General features: G+C 37.3%; 1 protein-coding gene across 3 annotated transcripts in view; it reads left to right on the forward strand.

Annotated features, from left to right (window-relative positions):
• kif6 (kinesin family member 6) overlaps positions 1-23,473 on the forward strand; it is a 122,530-nt gene extending 99,057 nt beyond the window's left edge. For 2 of the 3 annotated variants that reach the window (XM_051133283.1, XM_051133285.1), the window contains 6 exons: positions 3,377-3,458; positions 3,621-3,756; positions 7,674-7,741; positions 8,254-8,337; positions 19,752-19,867; positions 22,128-23,473. In XM_051133283.1, the coding sequence (XP_050989240.1) occupies positions 3,377-3,458; positions 3,621-3,756; positions 7,674-7,741; positions 8,254-8,337; positions 19,752-19,867; positions 22,128-22,141 (500 nt within the window). In that variant the 3' untranslated portion in view covers positions 22,142-23,473. The remainder of the gene's footprint in view (positions 1-3,376; positions 3,459-3,620; positions 3,757-7,673; positions 7,742-8,253; positions 8,338-19,751; positions 19,868-22,127) is intronic. The other variant, XM_051133284.1, reaches the window with a different exon arrangement.
• The last annotated feature ends 2,097 nt before the right edge of the window (positions 23,474-25,570 follow it).

Here is a 25,570-nt window from a genome sequence, read left to right on the forward strand (position 1 = left end):
CAATGGAATTGCATTTATTAACAATTGAAAATTAAGAATGTTTAATGGAAGAAAGACTCTTGGAAGACCCTGAAGATGTGACAAGACACTTTGTAATTACTATGGACAATTGTAATTACTAAGTAATTACAGACTGCTGAACACTGTCACGCTGTCGCATGCGGGGAATGAGGAGTACGGACTGGATCCGGGGGACTGCAGTGACCATCTGATCTGGATACAGACTGAATCTGGTGGTTAAGGTGACAATTGTACCCCCCTCACAGGTGACATCACCCCCCCCAAGGCGCGACTCGTGCCGTAACAAATACACCGGGGAGGGTGGGCGCCCTGGAGGCTCATGCAGGGCAGACACATAAGGGAGAGGAGGTGCGCCTCCAGGGCGGATCAGGGAGCTCAAGGAGCCATGGCGGAGCATACAGTCCAGTATGCCATGGCAGGTCAGGGAGCTCGGGGAGCCACGGCGGAGCATACAGTACGGGGTGCCATGGCGGATCAGGGAGCTCGGGAGCCACGGCGGAGCATACAGTACGGGGTGCCATAGCGGATCAGGGAGCTCGGGGAGCCATGGGTGAGTACACAGTTCAGGTGGCCATGGCGGGTCAGGGAGCTCGGGAGCCACAGCCGAGTATTCAGTCCATGTGGGCATGGCGGGTCAGGGAGTTCGGGGAGCCATGGCCGAGTACACAGTTCAGATGGCCATGGTGGATCCGGGAGCTTGGGGAGCCATGGCTGAGTACACAGTTCAGGCGGCCAGGAAGGCCGGGAGGCGCAGGCACAGGAGGGCGCTCGGGAGGCAGAAAATAATCCAACAGGGAAAATAATGCGCTTGGGAGGCGGAAAATAATCCAATGGGGAAAATAATCCACATGAGTCCATAATGTCCTTAAGGTTAATGTGGCTTGCCATATTTTCAGCCGGTAATCCAGAGCACGGGGGCGTGGCTGGAGTCCGTGAGCTGGCCGCTGCCGGAGTCTATGAGCTGGCCGCGGGTTCTGGGCTGAGGATGAGGGAGGTGAACTGGGGTGAGCTCGTTGGAGCGGTAGGTGGAGGACGCTGGCTGGTGGTGAGCTGGATGGCAGCGTGTTTTCGGATGGGAGGAAAATTAGAATCTTCCACATCGACATAGAAGTCAGAATGACAGAGAGCAAGGATATGATTAATGAATTCAGCTACGGGTCTGTGGCAGTCGTCAGGAGTCACGGAACAGAACAGTTGGTCATGTTTTAGCCCCATCTAAAAACACGCATTAATCATTGAGTCGCTCCAACTCACCAGATGTAACATGCTCAAGAATTCCTATTCGCCTGCTGGATATTCATTAAAAACTCCTCAGCCCAGAACATCTTGTTTGTGGTTGGTTAATCTGTCATGCTATCGCATGCTGGGAATGAGGAGTAGGGATGAGGAGAATCTGGAACATGCACTTTTATTTAATAATCCACACAAGGAACAGGAACGGACAGGAACATCAGGGAATCCAACGCAAAATGACATGAAAAGGCTTTGAATACACAGAGTGACATAAACAATAACCGACAACCAAACGGGGAACACAACCAAACTTAAATACACAGACCAATCAGGGGGAGACAGGTGTGAATGATCAGACAGTGACGTAATAATTGAAGACGGAACAGGAAAGACCAAATAAGGGCATACATAGGGAAAACCACAAAAACAGTCCACAGGGGTGTGACAAACACTTGCTCACTTCCTGTCTTTGTGGACACCGGTACAAACTTGTACGCACTGGTACGCAGTACCGGCACTTCTGTGTTTTAGCCTTTTGCGTACTGGCACTTTTTTGTGTGTACTGGCACTTCTGTTGCCGATACTCAGAGTCAAAGCGTCATTAGAAATGGCCCTGTATAAATCACACTGCCAGGAGGGGTCGCCTCTCATATCGACAAATCATGTGAATGAATGCAAGCGGAGTCGGTCTACGTTAGGATTGGGGTATGTGTATAATATGCATGTGAAAACTGCGTATTATATGCACCTCAAACACAAATTCAAAAAAAAACTAAATCAATTTCAGGGTATAAATACAATGCCAAATAGAAAATTGTGCTATTGATATGCATTTTCATAAGACTGGGCTCTCGAATAAGTACATAATAACGAAAACAATACCTTACAAATGAAAAGAACCAGTTTTTTGTGATCACATAATTTTTAAAAGGTAAACTTGGAAAGTCAAAAGATCCAGTAAGTGAACACATTCAAACAGTAAGTTAAAAACAGCGCTAAATGCAGAGAATAGTGACTTATGTCCAGATGCTGGTAAATTATTGTTTTCAGTGTGTATTTAGCTTAAAAGCAGAAGTGTTTTATAATAATGCCGGCTGAAGGTGTTTTATGCGGTGGTCGGATAGTGATTCGGAATGGATCCATGTAGTGGTACAGTCAGGAATTGTGCTTGTATGTATTTAAAACATTTATTTAATTATTGATTGATTGATTGACACTATACATACATTGTAAGTTCTGAAAATTAAAAATACTTATTTATTTATTTAATTGGTCACTTTAAGCACTGTATATAATAAAATAAAACAGAATCATTTGTAGAACCAGATGTGAAACCAGGAGCTGTAATGGAACACAGCACTTTGGAAGGTGTTATTCATTTTTATGACCACTAGATGGACATAACATGAATCGTTTTGAAAAGCTTCGAAAGCAATGAACCTTTTTCAGATACAATTGTGTTGAAACCTTTGCTGGTTCAGAATGCTTCACTTCGCCATCAATAGTCTTTGCAGAGCATTGTTCACCGGAGCAGATGAGTGGGAGTTTGTCGGGTTGGGACGCTGTTCATGGGACAGGGCTGGGTCATTTGCCGGGAAAAATTGATGCTGGGAAGGTGCAATGAATGTTGCTTATATAGGCTTGTAATGATGATTGACAGGCCTGAATGATTAGGCTCCTCCCTAAACTATGTTTGAAACTTAATTAAAATTCAGCAGTTCAGTGTTGTTTCAATTCTTTTCAATAACAATGTTGATATTGCAACAATAGTGTCATATTACTCTCCATTCATTTCAAGTTTTGTTATCATCCGATAGTGTCAGTGCCATCAACACTGATAATATTACTAAATATTAAGTGTCTATTAAACTGAGAGCTGGTAAGAGTGGTAACAATGTGAATATTTTGAAAAAGTAAACTACTGAGAAATATGTCCTAGAGATTGCAAAAAGCTTTAAGACTCTTACTGGTAATATTTTGCACAACAGAATTTTGAAGGAGCGTTTTGACTTCTGGAAAATTTGTCAAGCTTTTTGCTGATTACATTTGATAACAGTTCTGGAATAAGCCACATTACATTGCACAAATTTCTTATTGAATCTCTTTGTTTGGTTCTGTTTAGGCTTAACAGGAAACCAAACAGCATCAGAGCCAGACTTTGTTGAGGACAGAATTCTCAATCAGATAGAGGAGGAAAAGAAAAAGTGTGTCTCGTTTTATTACTCAAATATTTGTACTTCACTACTCTAACCTTCATTAATCTTGTAATTTACAAATTTAAAACAGTATTATTCCTAATAGAGTGTTTTTTTAACAGAATATGCCTTGTATACATTATTCATATTTATTTTTTTTTTTCTTTATAGTTACAAGATCAAATCTGGATGTTTAAAAGGGTTGAAGACAGAGATTGAACATCTACAAATGTTGCATGAAAAGTTGAAAGTGAAATTCCAAAAGGACTTCGAGATTTGGTGGACCCAGGAGGGCACTAGGCTACAGGTTTTATTTTTTTCAATATGTAGCAGCATGCTATGTTACTTTTTAATATTTTGCTACTTAGTAACTCTACAGTACAGTCTAGATTTATCTGTTTAACGAAGTTTGACTAATACCAATACACTATAAATAAACTATAAAAATTATATTTAAAAAAACAAAAAGTGCATATTAAGCGTATAAGCAAAGGCAGAATGGGAATATGCATTGTATCAGTAACAACAGCAACAACTATAATAGCAGCAGCAGAAAGACAACTTTGCCGCGAGGATATAGCCATATTGTACTTGATGTTTCTACCATTCTTGGTGGTGCGGGCGAGGCATCTTGATAAAATTAATTTTAAATCCAGATATGCTTGTGATGAGGTGCCTTCATCTAAGAAATGTCATGCATCAGCAGTTAAGACTGAGTATGTGTGTCATGCATTAATCTAAATAAACAGAGTGTCTATTTACACTAAGTGCAAATAGTCCACTTTGTTAGCAGAGGCTGTTTACATAACTCTACCCATCAACCTGCTATTACGGTAGTCAACACTACAAAAGACTCATCAAGCATCAGCTCCAGTGGCATAGATGGTAAAGGACATGCTACAGTCTTTTTGACACGATCGACCCGATTTCAAATCTGCCTTTTGCCAAACGTTTTGTTTTCTCCCTTTTCAAATCTCATATTACATAGGAAAGGCATTTATGTTCAATAAAAATGAAGGAAGTAATCAAAAAGAAAAAAAAAAAGTATCGGGAAGGGTGAGGGTAGGTGTCTTTATTGTCCCAATAAGGTGGCATCCATTTAATAATTTGATTTAAAATTATATTTTACACTCTACACGTTATTATTGTATACTGTTTTATAATGTAGTACAATACTGATATGCAGATAATTGCAACTATTTGCAATAAATAGTATTAATAACAGAAAATCCTGCTATTTAGTGAAAACAGAATCTATAACTATTTGCACTTATAGTGTAAATAGCATATCGCTAAAAAAAATACTGTTATTTACATTGTGTAAATAGCCTCTATCACTATTTACACTTAGTGCAAATAGCCACTGCCATAAATAAATCAATCATTTATTATACAAAAGATATCTGGTCAAGGGATCAGGTAAACATAACATAGTCTACTTGTGCTTATCCCACATAAATAGTAAAACATGCGATTCCCGTGGCTGTTCGGAGTGGCTTTTTTGGGGACTGTATTGTCCTGTTGTGTCCTGTTTACTGTCAGCTCCTGTGTGGGGATATGCAGGTGCATCTCAATAAATTAGAATGTCGTGGAAAAGTTCTTTTTTTTTCAGTAATTCAACTCAAATTGTGAAACTTGTGTATTAAATAAATTTAATGCACACAGACTGTAGTAGTTTAAGTTGTTGGTTCTTTTAATACTGGTGATTTTGGCTCGTATTTAACAAAAACCCACCAATTCACTATCTTAACAAATTAGAATATGGTGACATGACAATCAGCTAATCAACTCAAAACACCTGCAAAGGTTTCCTGAGCCTTCAAAATGGTCTCTTAGTTTGGTTCACTAGGCTACACAATCATGGGAAAGACTGCTGATCTGACAGTTGTCCAGAAGACAATTATTGACACCTTTCACAAGGAGGGTAAGCCACAAACATTCATTGCCAAAGAAGTTCACAGAGTGCTGTATCCAAGCATGTTAACAGGAAGTTGAGTGGAAGGAAAAAGTGTGGAAGAAAAAGATGCACAACCAACCGAGAGAACCGCAGCCGTGAGAGGCTTGTCAAGCAAAATCAATTCAAGAATTTGGGTGAACTTCACAAGGACTGAGGCTGGGGTCAAGGCATCAAGAGCTACCACACACAGACGTGTCAAGGAATTTGGCTACAGTTGTCGTATTCCTCTTGTTAAGCCACTCCTGAACCACAGACAACGTCAGAGGCGTCTTAGCTGGGCTAAGGAGAAGAAGAAATGGACTGTTGCCCAGTGGTCCAAAGTCCTCTTTTCAGATATGAGCAAGTTTTGTATTTCACTGGGAAACCAATGTCCTAGAGTCTGGAGGAAGGGTGGAGAAGCTCATAGCCCAGCTTGAAGTCCAGTGTTAGGTTTCCACAGTCTGTGATGATTTTAGGGTGCAATGTCATCTGCTGGTGTTGGTCCACTGTGTTTTTTGAAATCCAAAGTCACTGCACCCGTTTACCAAGAAATTTTAGAGCACTTCATGCTTCCTTCTGCTGACCAGCTTTTTAAAGATGCTGATTTCATTTTCCAGCAGGATTTGGCACCTGCCCGCACTGCCAAGAGCACCAAAAGTCGGTTAAATGACCATGGTGTTGGTGTGCTTGACTGGCCAGCAAACTCACTAGACCTGAACATCATAGAGAATCTATGGGGTATTGTCAAGAGGAAAATGAGGACCAAGAGACCAAAAATTGCAAATGAGCTGAAGGCCACTGTCAAAGAAACCTGGGCTTCCATACCACCTCAGCAGTGCCACAGACTGATCACCTCAATGCCACACCGAATTAAGGCAGTAATTAAAACAAAAAGGAGCCCCTACCAAGTATTGAGTACATATACAGTAAATTAACATACTTTCCAGAAGGCCAACAATTCTCTAATTTTTTTTTTTTATTGGTCCTTTGAAGTATTCTAATTTGTTGAGATAGTGAATTGGTGGGTTTTTGTTAAATGTGAGCCAAAAAATATTACAATTAAAAGAACCAAAGACTTAAACTACTTCAGTCTGTGTGCATTGGATTTATTTAATACACAAGTTTCACAATTTGAGTTGAATTACTGAAATAAATTAACTTTTCCACGACATTCTAATTTACTGAGATATACCTGTATGTCTACTGATACAGCAATTTGTTTTACATACTCTCGCTTGTATTGTCTTTTTCTTGTCTCCTGCTTTGTTGGAGGTGATTTCATGTAAGCTGAGTATATGCAGCAGCAGTGTAGAAAATCTATTCCGCCAGGACCAAATATATTAATGTTTTATATCCATTACCATGCCTAATTACTCAGAGATGTCATGATTGGAATATCTAGTTCAGTCATGAAATTCTAGGTGGTGCAGACTGCTTAGATTAGCTGATTCTGCAGCCAGTGAGCTTGCTGCTTAATTTTTTAAATAGTTTGTTTTTGTTTTTTCTGTAAGCAAGTCTTGTGGCATGCTATCAGTAAACCCTCCACCTGCCCCAACTCCGCCCATATAGATCTGCTATGGGCAATTAGTAGTAGCTGCACCATGTCTTACATTTTCACAGAAGCAACAGCACCTGAAGCGCATAGTGCAGGTGCACTTAGGGCATGTCAGAATCCACTTTTTCTAGTTAAACGATGGAAAAAATGGTCAGTGTGCCAGGCACATGGTCCAAAAGGGTTGTATCTATTCTCTCAATGAGTCATGGGATCAGCTTGAGCGCAAGGTTAAAGCGTACACAATAATAATCTTGTCCATTGTAGTCCTTTCATTTTTAATATTTTTTTGACATGTTTGTGTGCTGCTGCACGTGCTTGTGTGTGTAATAAGCAGAGTGTACACGCGTTGTGCACCTAGCTATAGGTACATATTACTAACACACCCTTTAAATAAAAAGGGCACCTGGTGTATTATAGGGCACATTGTTTCAAAGCAGCTTCACAGATTTTCATGATGCTAATATCCAATTGTTTAGCAGTTTAGAGCTGGGTGTTAGTATGCTTTATTTTTGGACAACAATATAAACAATATAAATATGTACCAAAAACTAGATTCCACTAGGTGATGCTATAATATTCAAAACTCTAAACTGTATGCATTTTTTGTTCCATATATTGGAATTAAATAAATAAATAAATAGATAGATAAATAAATAAATAAATAAATAAAATACATGCTTAGCTAGAATTGTTTTATTGGCATAAAGTATGTCTTTGTATCATTCTTCATCAGGGTCACAGTGCAGAGAACGCAGGAAGCAGCCAAAGTCACCTCAGCCCTCTTAGCTGCTTGTTACCAAGGTGACAATGTTACACACACACACACACACTGGTATATGTGGTTTATGGGGACTCTCAGGCATAATTGTTTTTATACTGTGTAAACTGTTTTTTCCATCCCCTTGCCCTAAACCTACCCCTCACAGAAAACCACTAGCATTTTTTTTTGAGCCACAAGAAGTGTCCTCATAAACCATATTTATGTTACAATACCCATGTCATTATGCACATTTGTGTTCTCATAAAACATATATTCAGGAACACACACACGTGTTTATAGTTTGCTTTTTGTGAAATACAGTATGTACATAATTGCATGGGGCCCAGGGTGCTAAAATTTTAAGGTGCTTTTATTTTACTGTACTATTTTTACTGTCAATATATTTATCAGAAATCACTATATTAATTAAAAATTGAACACTAACTGAGTGTAACTGAGTGTAAAACATTTTGCAAACATGCAATACACTGACCAATAGTTAGGGTTAGTTTTTAGAATGTTTTTGCATTTACCAAGGGTCCTTTTTATTCAGGAACAGTAATCCAAAAGGTGATGACACTGATCTTCAAGAGAGAAGACAAAGGGAACAAACATCTTTCACTTCCAGAGGTCAGAGGTAAGATCAGATATGATTCTGCATAATAAATAAAAGATTCAGGAGTGTAAAGTACTTCAGTAATTGTACCTCATAACTTAAACATGCATTTGCATTAATAAACTTCCAAAGAAAGCCTAGTCAAAGCCTAGGCAGATAGTTTAAGTTTAAGATTCAAGGGTATGTAAACTTTTGAATGTCATTTTTATGAATTCAGTTATTATTTTGTCTTGTGGAGTATAAATAAACATTGTTATGTGAAATAGCTTATTCAGGAAAGTACTAAATAAAAATAACATGCAATTTTCATGATCCCTATTATTTTGATAAAATTACTAACATTTTGCATATTCTGCAAGGGGTATGTGAACTTATGACTACAACTGTACATGATCATTATACATGAAACACTCAGAAACCAAGAAACCAGAAACCAATAATACAAACTAAAAGCCTAAAAAAAGCCTAGTTCCTCAAATAAAAGTTCAGTAGAACTTTCTTCAGAAGAACACTAAAAACCCATGGTCTTTGGTGATTCATACAAGACAGTTGGTGCTTGGCGATGTAGTGAGGTCTTCTGAAACAAAACAGTCGGTCTGTGTCAGTTTTGGGCAAACAGTACTGGAGCTCAAATGTTCTGTCACACAATGACATACAGTACTTGTTTGTAAATATTGCACAATATATATATGAAGAGTTCATATGCAAAATCAGCTAAATCCATCTGATGTCTTTCTTTAAAAAATGCATTTTTATCAGGCTCAGATCTATAGATTTCTATGTAAGTACCACTCATCTGATTGGGCTAAGGCTGGTATTTTAGCGAGTTTGAAGAAAAATTATTTGATGGACATATAATATGTGTCAAGAGCTATCACTCAGTATCATTATCTCATTTTTGACCGAGATGGCTTTTAGCTGGTTTTGCATCTGAACTCTTCATATATACTGTATGAAAATCTGTAGAAAATCATGTGTGAACTGATGCCATTGTTTTTACAACTGTTACGGAGTGAACAGAGGAGGAAGCATTCAGATCCATCTGCAGAGCTTTATTCATGAGCATGGTTGAAAACAGGCATGGGTCAGTACACAGCAAACAGACATGAATGAGGCAAGACAAAGAGTATTCCTAGGCTGGGCGTGGGTCATCGATCGGCGAACAAAATCCAGAGGGAAAGATAAAAGGGGTAATCCGTAAACACAAGAAGAAGTCCAGGCTGGGGCAAACAGTATCCAAAACAGGGTCAGGCAAATGGGTAATCCAATACACACAGGCGGGAATAACATGACCGAAGAACAGGCAAGGCAAAACTAGACTAAGGCTAGGAAAACTAGGACAGGCTCCATGAAGTAGCTATTACCTATCACAGTGATAAACACTAAACGATACTCTGCAATCTGAAAAGAATCTATGTGGGTGTTAAATAGTGTGTGTGATTGGCTACAGCTATGTGTGTAATCATTGCAATGGATGATGGGAAATGTAATCCGGGGTGACATGCAACACATTATGTATAATGTTTGGAGCGTCTGAAGCCACTCTTTGTTGTTTTACTCTGCTGGAAGCCGGAGTAGCCCACCAGGACAAAGAAGATGGAGCAGGAGCCCACTAGGGCGGAGAAGATGGAGCAGAAGCCCACCAGTGTGGAGTAGACGGAGCAGGAGCCCATCGGGGCGAAGCAGACAGAGAAGTAGCCCTCCACGGTGGAGCAGAAGACCATGGCAGAGAGTGGAATCTGGGGGAAACTAGAACACGAGAGACAAACTGTACAACCCCAAGGGTCAGGACAGGGAACACAGTGGTCTCTTTTACAGTCTCTTTGAACATGCCTGACAAGGTAGAGAGTACAGTATCATTCTTCTTGAGAATGGCAAGAATGTTGCTGGCTCTGGAAATTAGGCAGTACTGAACACAGCCCAAACACACCAAAAAGCGGTCCCCATTGTGGGAAGCGCTACAGACAGGGGACACAGTTCAAAGAGGGTGAAGGCAAGTAGGTTTGGGAATACCAGCTGTGCGAGAAGACACCAGTGGTGCATCCCACATGCTGGATACCAGACTTGGAAACTGAAGGATTGACCTAAGAGTTCTGGGTACAGCAAACGGGACGTGATGTGATTCTAGATGATCAACTGTGACGTCACGTCATTTTGTAGTATCAAGCAGCAACACAGAACGTTTTCAATTCAATTTTCAAATGGATGTGCCACTTTTTCGTGTCACTCCTGTTGCTGTGAATGTACAGTAAAGCAGTACAGTACAGTAAAACTACCACACAGAGTAATGGCTACTCTAGTAATGGAATTAATGCCTTCTAAATAAGAGTAAATGGAAGAGAAGCTGCTTCTAAGGTATACGCTCCTGTTCTGGTAAACATGAGACATACACTAACTGGACCAAACTAAATTGCACGTCTTTTAATGTTATTTGAGCATATGAAACTTTTCTTTCTAGCAGCTTCGCCTTAAATCACTCTTTCAAGTAAAGACTGTTCACTCGTCGTCCATATTTCTGCTCTCATGCACTCGTAACACGGCCAAAGTATATGGTATTATAGCCCAACTATATGGCATTTCATTTACTCGTTGCATTGCACATTGATAAATGTACAACTGCTGCCATGTCGAAGTCATATTTTCCCTTCAAACCGGCATAGGAGTATTCCTCCTCACACCGAATATAACATGTTTACAGTATACCATGGCAAGTCTACAATATAAAAAAAGACTAAAAACAGCCACATTTTTTTCAAAAGCCTTCTTAAAACAGATTTAAAATACATATTTAACACTTACTTTGAGACCAGAGATGATTATCATCGAAAAGTTATTCCTGCCTTCACCACACGGGGGCTTCTTCTGTTTAGTTTTGGCGCGTGTTAGGTAAACCAGAGCGTGAAGTGCATTACCGCCACCTGCTGCTTTGAAATTTAGTTGAGTAATATATTCTATTAATCCTGATAAACTCAAAACTCACATCAGTTGTTAGCACTAATGTTGAAACAAAAAAAAAATAAAATAAGTAGAGTAAAATTATACATTTAAGTGGTGCCTGATTCATCAACAAGTTCAGATTAATTATTTTTTTATTAATTTAAAAAAGAAAAAAAGTCACAGGAACTCAAAATATCTAAGAACTTTTTTTTTTTTTTTTAATTAAGTTTACTGTACTTAATCTGGAGCGTCTTGAAGTATTTTGAATGTTTGGGTTTGGAGTGCACACTGTAAAAAATGCTGTGCCGATTTTACTCCGTAAAATTGAGGCAACTATTTGCATCAGCCTTTTACGTATTTTGAACTTATTTTATTCTTGTTTGTTCTATTAGACTTTACATGTTTCCAACTTAAACTCTTAAGTAATGGCAACTCAGTTTTTTTTTTTTTTTTTTTTCAATTGGCAACTCAGTTTTTTCAGTTTACATAATGTAAGTTCATAAAATAAGCCATATTTTTGTGTTTTAAAGATGTATTCAATCTGTATTTAAATATTTCAACATTTTTCTACAATAGTGTAATGAAACAGTAAACAGTCGTCTCAAAACAAACCATTTATTTACTTTACAATGTTACAACAGTGCAAAAATGCTAATTACAGATCATCATTAACACTACTGGTAACACATTAGTTTAGAGACCAACTCTTAGTAATAACTCACTTACATATTTCTAGCATATTGACTGTTTATTGGTACTTATAAAGCACGTATTAATAAATCAACATATTAACAACCTCATACCTAAATTTAAAAAAAAAACCTTACTAACTATTAATTGTATTGAGGGAAAACTCTTACTTAATAGTGAATGTGTTCCCTAATTCTAAAGTGTTACCACATATCCTTTTCAGACAAATGTATTCACCTTTACATACAGCTGTTTAAACAGTAAACTTTGAAACTTAAAATGTATGTTCTACAGTCAACAATATCTTAACACTACAAGCTAAGCACACTTCACTTGGGTTAGTTTCCCTCAAAAAAAAAAACAAAAAAAAAAAAAACAAGAAATTCTGTCATCATTTATTCACCCTTATGTTGTTCCAAACCGGTAAGACTTTTGTTCATCTTCAGAAAATAGATGAAGATATTTGTAATGAAATCTGAGAGGTGTCCGTCCCTCCCTTGACAGTTTATGCAAGGACCACTTTGACGCTTCAAAAAGTTTATAAAGAGATTGTAAAACTAATCTATAAGAATTGAGCAAATTAGTCAAAAATTTCTGAAGAGACTTCATCACTTTATATGATGATCAGATCTAACTTAGCTTCTTATTCACATATACACTATTGTCAGAGCAGATCAGTAATGGTAAGCAGAAGCTCAAGCATCCTTGCTCGATGTGTGAGAACCAGTGAGGTTCATTCTTGTGTTATGCAGCATGTTTAAGCTTCTGCGAGAACCAATGGGGTTTGTTCTTATTTCTCAAGCAAGTACTTCTGTTTATGTTTACAGAAAATGCTAAATTCAAACTGCTCATCATATGAAACAATCATGGCTCTGCAGAAAATTTTAATTAAAAACTGCTTAATTATGAACTTTTTTAAAGCGTCGAAGTGGTAGTTGCATGGACTGTCAAAAGAAGGGAGATAAATCTCTCAGATTTCATTTAAAATATGTTAATTTGTGTTTTGAAGATGAATAAAAGTCTTACGGGTTTGGAATGACAAGTAAATGACAAGAATTTTCATTTCTGAGGTGTGGGATTGTTGATTGGAAGTGATTGAATCTTCTTGGATTTCCAAGGCATCTTCATCATCCACATCCAGATCCAGTTTAAGTCGACAAAGATTTTACTGTCATTTCAATTCATTACATTGAAAGTAATCAATACATTGATTTAGAGTGATTTAATTCTTTATTATTATCCTATTCTATTCTATTCTATTCTATTATTACTATTATTATTATTATTATTATTATTATTATTATTATATTCTAAAACAACTGCTTGTCTACCAAAATAAAGAATAACAAGCACAAACTGACTGTTAACTGGTAAGAAGTAGAAACACTATTTTTAATTTATACCCCATTACAATAGTGCCTTTACAACGTTCCAGCACCAGTGTGGTCATATTTAATGTGATTCTTACCTTTTTCAGTGCAGTTGGTCTCTGAAGGAGAAGATTTTAGTCTTGTCTCTTGATCTTCACATGATAATGCTTCAGTAGTGCCACATTCATAATAAGAGCTCAATTTTGACATCAAACTCCTTAAATATAAAGTAAAAAATGTGGCGATTACTGCATGACATGTTCCCCAAAACACGCTTCTTAGCCAAATTCAGCTCAGTCATTTATACAAATGCCTTAGGATAAACTGTTTTCCACACGCTTACAGACATACATATTTCATATAATTTCAACACATAATTAAATAAAAGACATAAATACTGTATCTTTATGTTGTATACAAGCAGTAACTTTAAATCATTGAGGATATGCATAACGAACAAGGTTGTAAGGTATACAATTCAAGGCTAAATTATGTAAAACAGCTAATAAAACAAACATGTAATGTTAACATTTTATTTGTGATGGAAAACCGTAATCTGCTCATTTTTAATGTATTTCTTACCTTTTTCGGTGGCGCTTGATTCTGTGGGAGAAGATTCATGACGGAGACACGGCTGATGCTGATGTCAAACTCCTTAAAATAAAAGAAAAATAAAGTGATTACCACATAGCACTTTCCCCAAACTCCGGTGTTATGCCAAATTCTGACCCCTGCCAGATTACTACCCCCCTAGCATTCAGGTTGGCCAATGGGGAGCCACCAGTAACAAGTTAACTTTGTCTAGGCAAACCTCGCTAGAATTCTTGGGAGCAGAGCTATTGGCCATGACTGTGCCATTACAGCCAAGCCCACTGAAGATGGAGGCAATATTTGTAGGATACCATGGCATGTTGTCTATAACAATCCTGTGACAATCATGTGATGGCTCACCAGTTTTGAGATTAAATTCTTAAATGCCAGAAGTGACAGAGGTGTCTGTCAAAACTATTGTCTGATGACAACAACATAACGCCATGCTGCCATATAGTAAGAATAAAGTGGTAAAGAATAAAATGATAGACGTGACCTAATGGATTGTTGTGGTTCAGATCTTGACATATGAGAGCAGCAGGGAAAGACCAAACTCTAGAACTAGGAACTCACTGCATAGTAGAGGCCCAGCACATGCTTGTACACGTGCTTCAGATGCACGTCACACCTGAAATGTTCCCTATAGTGTCAGCTACTGATGCAGCATCGATTGAAAGTATGAAAGAGAACACACACACTGTATAAAAAAATTCCATCGTGAGTTTACAGGAACATTACTGGCAATATATTGCATTACTTTCATAATAATTAACAATAAGAAATTTTAGTTTGCAGTGCATAACTGTGTCATTACAGTTATCAGCTGTAATTTGTACTGTAATTTATTGTATTTTAGTGTATTAACACTTAAGTATATTGTTTTTGTGTATTGTCTCATTTCAAGTACAAACATCTAAATATGTCCATTCTTGTTTCTTGTGGGAAAACAAGTGCATTTAAGTGCATTTTACTTAAAACGAGTAACATTATCCACCATGGGGTAAGAAAAATAATCTTAATGCAAACATAAACAAGATTATTATTTTTATTTTTCTTACCCAATTGGCAGATAATTACAGTATGTAATTTTTTTTTTTTTTTTAAATGTATCTTGATTTAACAATCTTTTGATATTTTGACATTCATTCGTTGCACATATTTTCATCATGCAGACATAGTCAAAGTGACAAAAATGGCACTGTTTGAGGAGGCTTCTATATAACTGCTTGAGGAGTTTTCTATATAACTGTAATGGCGAGTCAGTGGAGTTGTAATAACAAATAACATTTTTAGTAAGGCCGCTGTATGCAGAGCGGTAGGGAAAGTGGTGCATCATTACGTCTTTTTTCATCATGGGCATAGTCTCCGAACTTTTGATCGCACCTTGTACGCAGGGACTCACTGGCCTTTAAATATGATTTTTATCCTATCAAAATGTTTAATGCATTGAAATTTCATACTTTTTGTTACCAATTTTAATATCACAAACAAAACTAGCCTAAGAAAGAACAAGCTTACTGAAGACAAGTAAACAGTCATGACATACAATAGAAAAAAAAAAAAAAAAAAAAAAAACTAAATTCAGTGATTCAGTTAAGGACAGTGAGTGATTTCTTTCTAATGTTTGACACAAATGGCAACAGCAGCTATATTAGGCTGCTTTAGAGGAATAATTTGCACAAAAAAATGTAAATTCTGTTGTTGTTCTAAACCTATATGAGTTTCCTTCTGCTGAATATAGTTCAGTCTATAGAATATAGTTGGAACAATACTGGTAAACAAACAGTTGCTGGGCCCCCTGACTTCCATAGTATTAAAAAAAAAACACTGTTGGGGTCATTGGGGACCAGAAACTTTTACGATTATGAACATTCCTCAGAATATCTTCTTTTGTGTTGAGGAGAACAAGGAAATTCATGCAGGTTTAGAACAACTTGAGGGTGAGTAAATTATGACAGTATTTTCATTTTTGGATGAACTATCCCTTTAAAGTATCATCTTATAATGTCGGGATTTCATTTAGCCTACTCTTATACATGCTTTATCTTTAACTACACACAAATGACTGTGTTGACAAGGAGACAGTCATTTTGACACGTTACTATGTGTATTTGAACGTTTAAGATAAAGGCACGGAAAAAAACTCAAGTTTAGTCAGGCGCTGTACTAGCAGGTCTTACCATCTAACGTGCACATTTGCCAAAATGAATTCTGCCTTGCTGTCCCTGCACAGCAAGTTTTTGACATTTACATTTGTTTTTGACGCGCAAAACGACTGACATATTTCTACCGGGTTATCTCTCAACCCATAAGCAAATATACTTGTTTAAACACAAAAAGCAGTACATTCAACATATTAATAATCAAACTGACCTAAAATCTGTGGGAACGATGACACTGTGTTTTTATATGCTCCATGTGCCCGGTCCACTGTGTTTCCACAACTTCAACTCCATCATCAGCTTTACTAAAATAACCTAGCTTGGGATTTGACTAACTCAGCCCCCTTTTACAATGGTGTTTTTGTTTCTTTTTTGAGTAAAAAAGTTTACGTACAAGTGAAGAGAGGTGAATGCAGACATTAGATACAGCGATCAGCTGATAGATTTGTGCATGGTCCTTCAAAAGTAAAATATAGAATAAATGCGTTTGATTGGTAAATCAAATTCAAACGTGATGTTTCAATCTCTAATGGTAATGTGTGGAATTTAACGGAAAAGCTCCTAATAGCGCTAATATGTGGGAGGTTTGGTGAGGCTTTGGCAATCGGTGCTACCCATGGCCTGTCAATTTACTCCACAGCCAATCACAGGCCCCCTCCTTGCTTGGGCCCCGGGGCTTCAGCCCCGCCTACCCCAATGGTTAATACGGCCCTGCTTGTATGTTTAAATAGCACAAATAATGTACCTTGTAGTTGTAGTTTTTAGAAAAGCGAGCGCAGCGACACTGTCCGCGCACTGTGCATTTAACAGACTGTAATCGGACTCCTCTTCTTTAGTAACTTCATCATCCGATCCTTCATCTCTGGATGTGAAATAGTCCAATTATAACATTGTTTAGGGCACTGACATCACCAAGATTGAGCAGAATGAGATGAGTAAGATCATTTAAGTGAGCAGCTACAGTACTTTAGACTGCGTTGTGGCGCTCCGCCATCTCACGATATTATAAATAAATAAATAAAAAACTTTGCGTGCCATAGTTTACACAGGACTGGCGGGGAATGTGCATTGATACACCTTTATTAAATATGTTACATGGTTTATTTTGATAGGTTAACTGTTTTTGTGTTGTTCAGAGAAAGCACCTTCGCAGCGCATTCTTAACATAAGAGAAAGACAGTCATTTCTGCTTGCTGCAATAAATTGCTATTTTTCTGTGCTAAACAAGTAAATTTTGCCAATATATTTTCAGAGATGATAGACAAGATGATTTCAATTTTAACAAAAAATGGACATTCGCCCTATTTTTCGAATTTCCTGAAAACGTCCCAGTACGACATCCGGCGGGTTTTCCCAGATCACATCACATATTATTTGCTCCTCTTTTTTTATGCCACTTCCTGCCACTTTATGCCACTTCCTGAAACAACAGCGGGAGGCATGGGTGGGAACTTGGGAGGAGACTTGGGAGGAGGATGAACACCTGGGAGGAGGACGAAGAACAGAGTCCATGGAGGAGATGACAGAGGGAAGAGCCAAGAAGTAAATAGGAGGAGCCAGGGAGACGATAGGAGGGACTTGGAGTAGGCGGCGCCAGGTGGGACCCAGGCCACAGCCATAATAATGGCCCACAGTGAAACCGACGGAGGGAGGAGCCATGAAGGAGGAAGGGCTGACAACTCCTGGGGGCGGAGCTAAGGCCTTTGCAGGCGAGAAAAGGTCTTTGCAGGCAAGGGAGGTGAACTTTGCAGCCAGGGGATCTATGGGGAAACACAACAGAAACAAAAAACACTGGGAAAAAAACGGAAAACAAAACGGAGGATGGACACGGAGGTAACTCTGTCGGTCACAATACGCTGTTTAAGGAAGCACACAGGATACGCGGAGTAAATAGTAAATGAATAATGAATAAACAGTCTTTAATGAATAAACACAGGGGATAATCCACAACAGATGCTTGAACAAACACACGTATTCCACAAGTAGACCCGACAGAGACAAAGTGCAAAGACAGGAACTTAAATGCATGGGGTAATCAGAGGAAAACAGGTGCACAGGATAACTAATTAGACTAAATGAGGACAGGAACAAGACCATATACAGGCACACAGGAACAGAAACGGGGGCGGAAACACAACAAGACAAGAGATGGCAAAAGTACACACATCCTTCAGTAGAGATACTCATGGTAAAAGTAGAAGTACTGACTACACTTATTTATGTAAGTTAAAGTAAAGAAGTATGGTCTCAGACATGTACTTAAAGTACCCATTGCTACTACATGTTTTAGTGTCATGCTGGTAACTGGACCTCACATTATATTGACACATTAATACAAAATAACTTTCATTTAAAATTTGTTAGCTAATGCATGTATCAAGGCTAAACAACCACCATGTAGAACAGGGCCGGACTGGGACAAGGGCGGACAGATGGTGCAAATGAACCAATAATTAGGTAACAAGAAGGGCAGGGTCAAGACAATAGACATGAGAGCACAAACAAGACAAAGGAATGTGCTCACACAAAACAAAAATACAAGCACATTAAAAACAATACAAGCACAGCGAAACAAATCATAAGCCATGTGCTAGAAATAAACAAGACACGAACACGAGCTGTGTGCGACAACACAAGACAACGAGAAAGCACTCGGCCAAACACAACCACGCGCTACACAGAAACAAGCAGACAGAAGAGCACACGGCTGAGCAAACTCGACTGCATACTCCCACAACAAGGCAGAACATGGAACGTGAGTGTCCGAACCCCAACACGAAACCGAAGCTCAACAAGACATGAGTGCTGGGATCCAAACACCACACTCCAACGTGAAACAAGGAAACACAGCACACAGACAAGAAAGAGCTCGCGTGAAAACAAGACATAACGGGAGTGTCAGAGCTCTGTCACAAAACCACGAGAAAAACTAGACCGAAGTGACAAAGCCTTGACACTATAATTTTTCACCAGGAAATAATTTGTACATTTTAATGGTAGGGCACATAATGGTAATGTAACCCCTTTAACTTTAATAAATTGTGTCATTTTGTGTCAATAGGCAATCTGTTTGTTTATTGTACACCCAAGACAAAACACCAGTGGGGAGCTATGGGTCTTTTGATAATATTTTTAGAGGGCCTTACTCCTCTAAAGTTTGTTGTGTTTACTTTTTAAGAAAAACACACGTGTCCATCACTTGCAGAATTCAAACTTAATTAACTCCAGCACCAATCATCAAAAGCAAGACATAATTCTAGGGCCAGGTGCTTCTTTCACCCTGCCCCTCTACTATAATAATGCTTACATATGCATTATTGCAAATATCTCACAAAGTTTGGGAAGGTCTGTAATACAAAATAAAAAAGTTCTTCGAAACTTTGGGTATAGTAGAAAAGTCTGAAATGAAATTATGATAGCATTAATAAAATGTTAAGATAGCTTGAATGCAAACTTTTCATTTCCTCAGAAACTTTGTTATAGTTTACCCTGACACCACAGCTAACAAACCCATTCCTGAAACTAACGCAGCATTTAGATAAAAACACCTGTTTTGAAACTGGTTTGTAGAATTTAATTAAATCAAATGACAAACTTACCAATAAATACTGATAATAGAGCAGTCATGTATCCAGTCCTGTCAATACCTGAAGCATCATGTCTTGGTTTGTTCATTGTGTTTTAGAGCCTTGCCCTCAGCTGAATGCTCATCTACCTCTGTTCTTTTAACTGGAGATAAACAGACTGACGCTGATATACAGGCCTTCATTAGAGCCAGACACATCCTGCTTAACAGCACAGGTATTATTTACACACACACACACACACACACACACATGTTGGGTTTTCATGTTTTATGGGGACATTTTCATAGGCATAATGTGTTTTTCTGCTGTTCAAACTGTATTATCCCCTTACCCCCTAATCCTACACATAAACCTACTCCTCACAGGAAACTTTCTGCATTTTTAAAATCTCAAAAAACTTCATTCTATATTATTTATAAGCTTGTTTCCTAATGGGGACCAAAAGAATGGCTCTACAAGGACAAGGATTTTGGATATTGCCATCTTTGTGGGCATATTTTGTCCAATTAATGTAGGGTACCCAGATAGCATGGTGACATTGATACAATGTTGAGTTTTGATCCAAACCATCATTTTGGTTGAGAATGACAATTCAATATTTAAAGTATGCTTGGTTTCAGTATTAACTTACTACATTAGATGATAATAGTATTTTATATTGACAAAATCCAGCACACATTAACATTGATCAAACAATATAAATAATTTTTGTTAATTTCAATATTGATTCAACAGCAATGATGTAAAATCAACATCATAGTGTAACATTGATTCACTGACATTACCATTGATTATTTTTGTTAATTTCAATAGTGCTTCAGCATTGGTGACGTGGAATTAATCACAGTATAACATTGATTCAACAATATTACCGTTGCTTATTTTTGTTCATTTCAATGTTAATTCAACAGCTGTGATGTAAAATTAAACATAGTGTAACATTGATTCAATGGATTTATTTTTAACTTTTAGTTGAAATCTCACCATTGTTTCAACATTAACAGGTTGCAAAAGTGATATTGAAAAAATATTGATTTATAATGTTGAATCAATAATATTACAATTGATTTGTGGTTGAAATCTCAGCCATGTTTCAACATTAACTAACTGAGGGTGCAAAAGTGATGTTGAAAAAATATTGCTTTCTAATGTTGAATCAATAATACAGCCATTGATTTGAAGTTGAAATCTCAACATTATTTCAACATTAACTGAAAATGCAAAGGTGACACTGAAGCAACATTGTTTTATAACGTTAATTCAATGCAATTAATGATAAATATAAATATAAATATTGTTTCAATGGATGCTGGCTATCTGGGGTATACAAATACACACACACATTGACCTAAGGAAACATTTTAAGTATACAAAGTCTTAGCTTTGGGTTCAACAGGTATGTGCAAATGTCACAAATGGAAAGGGACTTGATTTAAACATCTGAAATTTGAATAATTTGGAAGGGTGTTTACAATAAAACTGGTTAGCCACAATATATTATTTTACCATGGATGTGTTCACATATATCATGAAGTTTAGTTAAAGTACTCTGCAAATTGCCTCAGTGCTTTTGTGGTTCATAATGTAAGTGGATTTAAAGGAGCACATTGGACAAATAATTTTAACCACAAAATGTTAAACCAAAAATATCATAGTATTTTCACCCACAATAACAATTTTCCATCAATCAATTCCCACACCACTTGTCCTGTGAAAGGTAGGGTAATAGCTGTATCCCTAAAAGAGTTACAGGTGTGATGGTAACCTTCTTGACTGTGAATCTCAGTTTCACAGTGATATCATCTAATGATATGATATTACTTTGAGCTATATGGAGGTTACTGATGTGCACAATATTGTACATCATCACATATGATGGTGTGTACATACACTTCATATCTTGTCAAAATGAACAATAGTTATTTATTAGCATGCATACTAGCATCCTAGCTGTTTATTAGTACTTATAAAGCACATATTAATGCCTTATTCTGCATGACCATATTTTAACTCCCTTGACCCTGCCCCTTTGCAAAACTTCACAACTATGTTACTTGTTATTAATGAGCAGCAAATGAGGAGTTTTTTGAGGCATAAGTCTAATCGTTAGTTAACAGTGAGAACTATATTCTCGCAGTTCCCTAAAGGGGGGTTTCAGCTGCTGTCATTGTATTTATTTGACCATTGTGTTTGACCAGTAGGTATCCTCAACATGAAGTGTTTCGATTACTTTTTGATGGCAAAGGCAAAGGCAAAGGCAAAGGCAAAAAAAAAAACAAAAAAAAAAAAACCAAAGCACATAAAACAGATTGTTTTGCTAACAACATTAAAGGTAAAGGGAAATGTGCAAAGATCACTTTAAAAGTAATGTGACACTTGGCTTTTCTACAGCAGACTTTGGGACATATGGATAACCTTAATCTTTCTAACCTCATTTGATAATTATAATGTATCTTTGTGTTTTTTTGTTTCAGGGGTGGCAAAATAAGGACAGTTACACAGTAAATAAAAACAGAAGAGGACAAACAATGAACAGTCACACATTTCTGCAAAACTCTGGGCCAGGCAGATCACTAAAAGACATCTTAAACATGTCAAAACCCTTGTGTCACTGGGTCAGAAGGAGCTGGGCACACTGAAAAATATAACAGCATCACTTTTTATTACATATCTTTTTTTACAACCTGTCTGGTTATTGATCTGTTACCTTTTGGAGAGCTTGCTGAAATAAGGAGGTTGATTTAAGGGTGATGTAGTTGCATAGCAGCCATATAAATAATTGGTAAAGGCACTTGTCTCGCCTGAGCAAATGTTTTTACAGGCTATATCATAAAATGTTAACCTGTGTCAGAGTTCTGTCTCCCTGCCAAAACCAATATAATCTTATTTATAAAATGATCATATCCTTTTGGTTTGCAGACATTAATTTATTGTCTTGTGTGTATATATATACAAGTTCTGCTGTAAAAACAATGTTACTTTTTCTTATTGTTTTATGTTCTTTGGTTTATTATAAAATGGTCTGTCAAATCTTTTTGGTCCTTTCACTGTTTACTAATGTTTTATGACCTAATGAACTGAATTGAACCTATTGAAAAATGTACCTGTACTTTTTTGAGGTGTAAAAAGGTTCTCTTTTCAAACAATGGTACATTGTCCTTTTCTGCTTAGAACCAATTTTGTGAGAATGCAAATAGAGTTAACATCATTTTTCAAGAACCTATTTAACTGTGAATAAATGCTGATACTTGTTGCAATATATAAAAAGTTATATCTCATAGATGCAATATACTAAAAGCGCTATTCTATTTTAGATATTCCAAATTGTAGTCTTTAACTGTTAATGGCAACCATTTGACATTTTTCTGCTTAAAAATCTTAAGACTGAGATCTGGTCATTTTTGTTTTATGATGCACTATTTTGCATGACTATGAATAGATTTGTTTGAGCTATGAGGTTCTGAGCAGTTATTTGCATAAGGGAGCAGCACTTTCTTTCATCAAATTGAACAGGCATAAAGTAGCCTTTCTTTGCTTTATGTAATCTGGAATATTCCAGCAATGTACAGTACAGATTGCATGTCAAGGCATATAAATATTATAGGATTATATGACAATTGTATACAATAACGCAGTCATTTATAAAGTTGCCTGAACCACAATCTAAAGTTTAATGTAAAATGGCCCAGTCATTTTCAGGTTTGGTGTCTGAGATCTTTACAGGCAAAACATCAGCCTCTGTGGCTCACATTGTTGTATGATGTGTTATTGGATGGCTATATCACAGGAACCGATGTTCTACTCAAACAGCACAGGGTATCAAACATCTGCTTAGATTTTACCAGACCAATGAATAATCTAATAAACTCTATAAATAATCTAATTATTTAGTTTAATTCATTTGTCATTACCTTAATAACCAGTAGGCAACCATTTTGTGTGCAATAGCTATCTTTTCGGAAAATAACATCTAATACAAGGGTCATGCCAGAAAGGACATTTTGGGACTGTCTTCTTGTCTGAACATCAAGTTCCTTTGAGCAGTTTGATGTACAGCCACCTCTGCTTACCCCAGCTCCTCCTCAACATCTTGACTAAATTCATGATCCTCCTTCTGGGCCACACACTGGCTCCCTTCAGTACAACAGATAGAAGATGTTCTTTAGTGCAAAAACAAGAGGAGCAACTCACCATGCCATCCAACTGTGAACAACAGAGAGGTGCATATATTGATTTAGTGGGGCCTTACAGTCCTTGGAGTCCTAATATATTACCTGTAATGTCTATGGGAAACAATCTTTTGGTAGAATATTTTTGAATACTTGATGATTTTTCAGAATAACAGATATTTGACTGATTTACAGTGGTCCCAAAAAGTCTTGTTGAGCCATGTAGGTTTTTTCTTTTTTCCTTATGTAAGACAGTACATTAAACCTTGTGAATATGGTTTTTAGAGAGTTTTTAGGGGTTCATGCGTGTACTGCTAAAAATCTAATTGTAATTGGTCGGACAGACCAAACCATCACCGAGTCGCAGAGACTTGAAACTTGGAGGGATGGTAGTACTTGCACCGTCTACAGTGTTACCAAGGCTCACCCCAAAAGTGCAAAATCGCTCATAATTCCTAAACTGTTCATCGCAGGCTCAAGTGTTTATCAGTGGTTCTCAATTCCAGTCTTGGTGGCCCCCTCTCTGCACATTTTGGATGTCTCCCTTATTTAACACACCCGATTGAAATCATCAGTTCGTTAGGAGAGAGATCCAAGAACTGAACTAACGAGCTGATGATCTTAATCAGGTGTGCAGAACAGGGGGCCCACAGGACTGGAACTGAGAACCAGTGCTCCCTTTTGGGAAGCTATAACCTGTCCAAATATACCCAAAAGCCTAATAAGCCTAAACGAAACCTAATGAAACCTGGTGAGCACATGCAACAGGTGATTCTAAACACGCATGCAAAGTTTTAGGAAGATCGGACCACAGCTGGCACTATAACAGTCATAAACGTTAAAAACATCATATTTCTATGTTAAAATGACCTGGATTTTACAAAAATGCTTCTTTTTTTTTTTTTTTTTTTTTTTTTTTTAAAGCAATGAATACAAGCAATGAATAGTTAATTACAGGCTTGATAAATAATATGTAGTCTTTTTCCATACCCCATTAATCGCTGTTTGCAGCTCTCTCTTTCTTTCTCTCTCTTTCTCTCTCTCTCTCTCTCTCTCTCTATATATATATATGTATATTATGTTAATGGTATATTTTGTTGATTGTATGTCTGATATTAAAACACATATCACATATGTTCATCCTATCATCTATATCTTGTTACGTTTATTCAAACTGTTATCGTTTTTTGTTTTTTTTTAACCTAAACCATATTCAAATACACATTCAAATGACCATAACTCAGACTATATCTATTTCTTTATTTATTCGTACCTACATAACTGAACTAAAGTGCAGTGGTTCAGAGATTTGAAAAAAGTAAATATTGAGGTGTCATATATTGGCATGTATGTGTAAGTGTGTGTTCTTGTGTTAGCCATTGGCAAGGCTGTAGATCAGACAGGCCTAAAGTAAACATATTACTGTAATGAATTGATGACCAGATTTTCCTCTTGGTGTGTGCTAATGTACTTTTTGAAATAATTGATTCATGTAAACAACCCTTAATGGGAGAAGCTAAATTTTGATACAAAACATGAAACCATTGGCAGATAGAACTGACTGTGGCTTCTAACCACTTCAGCCTCAGTCTTTAACTTCTCACTCCCTCTGTCTTCTGCTCTCCTTCAATCAACATTTGCATGCCAGGTCATAAGGTCTGATTCTGGAATTCATTACACAAGGGGGTGATTTGCCTGTCACATAAACAGAGTAAATCCACACCCAGTAATACCATCCTGCACCTGCA

The sequence above is a fragment of the Labeo rohita genome, chromosome 17, assembly GCF_022985175.1.
Source record: "Labeo rohita strain BAU-BD-2019 chromosome 17, IGBB_LRoh.1.0, whole genome shotgun sequence".
In the NCBI taxonomy this organism is placed as follows: Eukaryota; Metazoa; Chordata; class Actinopteri; order Cypriniformes; family Cyprinidae; genus Labeo; species Labeo rohita.